We start from the raw sequence: 3,513 nt of genomic DNA, 5'->3' as shown, positions 1-3,513 counted from the left end.
ACATACTCCGTAGAGCTACAAGAAGAAGACAATTTGATTAACTAGTCTTCAATGAATAAAGAACAAATAGAAACCATTTGTATTGATACTTAATTAATTGATTTTTATTGATGTATCAAAAGTAGTAGGATGAGTTTAATATTAAAAATTATAAATGAGTAAAGAAATTAAATTTAACAAAAAATTCATAAAAAATATTTTGATAATTTTGAATTATTAAATGAAAAAAGAAGTAATGCAATAACACTAAATGAGTTATTTTAAAAATTCTAGAATATGATTTTTTACTACTGAAAGAGAAAAAAATATGTTTTGAAGTTCATTCTTTTTTTAGGATTATTGAATAAAACTGAAAAGAATAGTAAGTAGTTCAGACATGAGTGAGTCAACTGTTTATTTGAAGGCTATTGATTCTTTTCAATCAAATACATTGTCAAAATTGTCATATAAAAAAGGTGATATTATTGAATTTATTACGATGTTACCTCGAGAAAAAATAAGAGGAAGATTACATGGAAAGTTTGATAATCAAAGTCTGAAATAAATAATTTCAAACTTATTTAATATAGGGTGAGCGTGTTTGATAAGTCAAAATTTGTATTGGATTCTTTTACTAAAACAAAGGTGTTATATAAGTTTGGTTTATTTATAATATAAGCAAACATAGTTAATATATTTATGTCTAGGGTACAAGCATTATTTAAATTTTCATCAGATGATATAGAATGTTTGTCAATAGAAGAAGGAGAAATACTTGATTGCACTGAAGACAATATTGAAGGGGGATGGTTATTAGTATTTAATAAACAAAATGAAAGTGGATATATTCCAAGAAATAGAGTAAAAATAATTAAAGAAAATACAACTGCCAGATATACTTCAAAAGAGAAATTAAGTTTGTTTAAAATTAGATGTATAACAAATAATAAGAATTGAAAAAGAAATTTATTTATTAGTTACTGTTCCAAGAGAATTGCCTTGTAATGCTAAAGTATTATATCCATTTAAAAGTTGTGATTCAAAAACATTAAGTTTAGAAAAAGATGAAGAAGTTATGATTGTTCAATGTCCACAAAGTAATTGGTGGTTGGTTTATAAACAAAAATCATTTGGTTATGTTCCTGCTGCTTATTTAAATTATGAGAAAAAATATTATGAACAAAAAGTCTGTAAATACTTTAAAGTAAATCAAGAATATACAAAACAATCAATGTTTCAATTAACAGTTAAACCAGGTCAAATTTTATTTGTTGAACGATTTATAAAAACATGGGCTATTTGTTTTAGGGCTGATGGTAAAAAAGGAATATTACCTTTTTATGTCCTTGACCAATTAAATCAAATGGTTCAAATTGTAAATGAAGTAGTTACTAATACAGATAGAATGGGTATTGTTATTTGTCCATTTGAATTAAACAAAGAGATGGTTGAACGAGGGACTTTTATAACTGTAGAAGAGGAACGATATGATGGAACAATGTTAGTTGAATTAAACAAAAAGAAAGGATCAACTAAAGGGTCAAACATATTAATGATAGAAGAAGGACAATTATATGGTATTTGTAATGAGTCATATTCAAAAGGTTCAGTAAAATTATTAAAAGATGATTTTGTAATTATTGATACTATAGATGAAGATTTTGTTAATTGTCATTCATATGAATTTGAAGATAAGGTCCCTAAGAAAATCTTTACTGTAAAAATATTTGCTAAACCATTAAGAGAGATAGTTACATTTAAAACATCTAATGAAGGTCAATTCTCCGATTTAAAGAAAGAGTTATTAACTAAAAAGAAACACACTGGTGGTAAAATATCAATTAAAAGTCTTTCTCCACCATTAGGTGGGATTAATTAATTTGTAACGGTTTTTATTTATTCATAATTTTTCATCACTTAAGTCACGAACATATAAAACGTTATTACATCTATTTAGTTAATTCATTATACGCTAATAATTGTTATTCAAAAATAATAAAAAAAAAACAAACCGTATTAACACATCTCCAACCTTCCCAGCCATAACTCCATTTGTCCACTCTTCTGCATTTGTTAATAAAAAGTTCATATAAGCATCTCTTGAAACAAGCATACCCTTATATTCCATCCCCCATTTTAACTTAATAGAAACAAGTTTACCAATTAAATCATTAAGGAATTTTTCACAAGACATAAGTTGTTGTATATCCGTCATTGAAAAACAGAAATATAAATTTAGTTCTTAATTTTTTTTTTGTTATTAAAGAATATAAAGAAATAAAACAACCATCGTTGAAAGAGTTAAAAAACTAGAAAACTAACATGACTGTACCAATAAAATATGAACCAACATCTCATCCTTTTCTTTATTTTCAAAAAATAAACCAAAAAGTAAAACAAAATCAAATTGGTTTCTATGAAAATGGAACAAAAAAGAAAAAGACTTTTTCTCCATTAGTCTATAGTTATTGCATCAACTGGGCACACTCCTGTACATTCCCTGCATTTACAACAATTGTCAATGTTAACAGCCATACTCTTTCTATCAACTACATCAAGTACACCAGTAGGACAAATATCTACACATGCCCCACAACCAATACAATAATCAGTATTTATTGTTATAGTTTTACCATCTGTGTGATATACCTTTGACATCTGTTAATCTCGTGTTTCTGAGTTTTAAAAATAAAAAGTAAAGAAAAAGAAAAAAAGTAAAACTTTTCAATCATTTTGCATAAAACATCTTCTTTTTTTTTGGGATTATTTCTATAAGTTATTATTGTTATTACAATAATATTTTTGTAGTTTTTTATTATAGTTTTACAACAACCAAAATTTTAGTTCGTTCAAAAAAAAACTTGAAACGAATTATTTTGATTTGAATATTAAAATAAATAACATAACTTCTTTCAAAAGAATTGAATTTTGTGTTGTGTAATCACAAATTGAACTTAAAGTGCATACCCTGGATATTTCCCAATGAAGTACCACCCATTGTCCATTAACCTCCACGTAAATCCATCTTCTTCAACTACAACATCACCAACAAGTGTTCCACGATATCCAGTTTTAGTTTCTTTTGCATGAACCCAAGTGAATAATTTTTCTACAGAAGAAGAAGTACTCCATTTTCCTTCAACGTCTTCAGTAAGTTTAAGGATATTATCAAAAAATCCATTAATTATTGCTACTTTACAATAATTTTGTGGGAAAATTGGTTCATCACCTATTGGAACATAAAATGACATACCTCCATTATAATAATGGTATAATGTTAATTTTTGTTTCTTGCCTTGTGGTCTGCAACTAGGATCCCAACCTGAAACACCCCCAACAATAGTACAATAACTCTTTTGTTTGTATGCACCAGTTCCATTCGCAGCATTAGTTCCTGAAAATCCAAAATGATCAACTTTTTTAACATGATAATTTGGTGTTGTTCCGTATTTCTCCATTGTTATTTAATATCTCTTTTATTCTTTTCTTAGATTAACCGTTATCTTTTTTTTTAACAAAAAAAAAAAAAAAAAA

At 26.3% G+C, this 3,513-nt stretch overlaps 4 protein-coding genes across 4 annotated transcripts; 1 reads left to right on the top strand and 3 right to left on the bottom strand.

The window, feature by feature from the left end:
• Positions 1–376: 376 nt before the first annotated feature.
• ENU1_138570 (SH3 domain containing protein) lies at positions 377–1,858 on the top strand (the record flags this gene model as incomplete). The annotated part of the gene is made up of 4 exons (XM_008860267.1): positions 377–519; positions 570–635; positions 687–895; positions 957–1,858. The coding sequence occupies 4 exons, from the start codon at positions 377–379 to the stop codon at positions 1,856–1,858; spliced, it is 1,320 nt and encodes a 439-aa protein (XP_008858489.1).
• Positions 1,859–1,879: 21 nt separating this feature from the next.
• Positions 1,880–2,194, bottom strand: ENU1_138560 (LSM domain containing protein; the record flags this gene model as incomplete). Its single annotated transcript, XM_008860266.1, has 2 exons — positions 1,880–1,928; positions 1,992–2,194. The coding sequence occupies 2 exons, from the start codon at positions 2,192–2,194 to the stop codon at positions 1,880–1,882; spliced, it is 252 nt and encodes an 83-aa protein (XP_008858488.1).
• A 239-nt stretch (positions 2,195–2,433) lies between these two features.
• ENU1_138550 (iron-sulfur cluster-binding protein, putative) lies at positions 2,434–2,637 on the bottom strand (the record flags this gene model as incomplete). Its single annotated transcript, XM_008860265.1, has 1 exon — positions 2,434–2,637. One exon carries the CDS (start codon positions 2,635–2,637, stop codon positions 2,434–2,436), a length of 204 nt encoding a protein of 67 aa, XP_008858487.1.
• A 296-nt stretch (positions 2,638–2,933) lies between these two features.
• Positions 2,934–3,437, bottom strand: ENU1_138540 (hypothetical protein; the record flags this gene model as incomplete). Its single annotated transcript, XM_008860264.1, has 1 exon — positions 2,934–3,437. The coding sequence occupies one exon, from the start codon at positions 3,435–3,437 to the stop codon at positions 2,934–2,936; it is 504 nt and encodes a 167-aa protein (XP_008858486.1).
• Between the last annotated feature and the right edge of the window lie 76 nt (positions 3,438–3,513).

Source organism: Entamoeba nuttalli (assembly GCF_000257125.1).
Source record: "Entamoeba nuttalli P19 unplaced genomic scaffold asmbl_5778, whole genome shotgun sequence".
Classification (NCBI taxonomy): domain Eukaryota; phylum Evosea; order Mastigamoebida; family Endamoebidae; genus Entamoeba; species Entamoeba nuttalli.
This window is presented reverse-complemented; position numbering and strand designations above follow the sequence as displayed.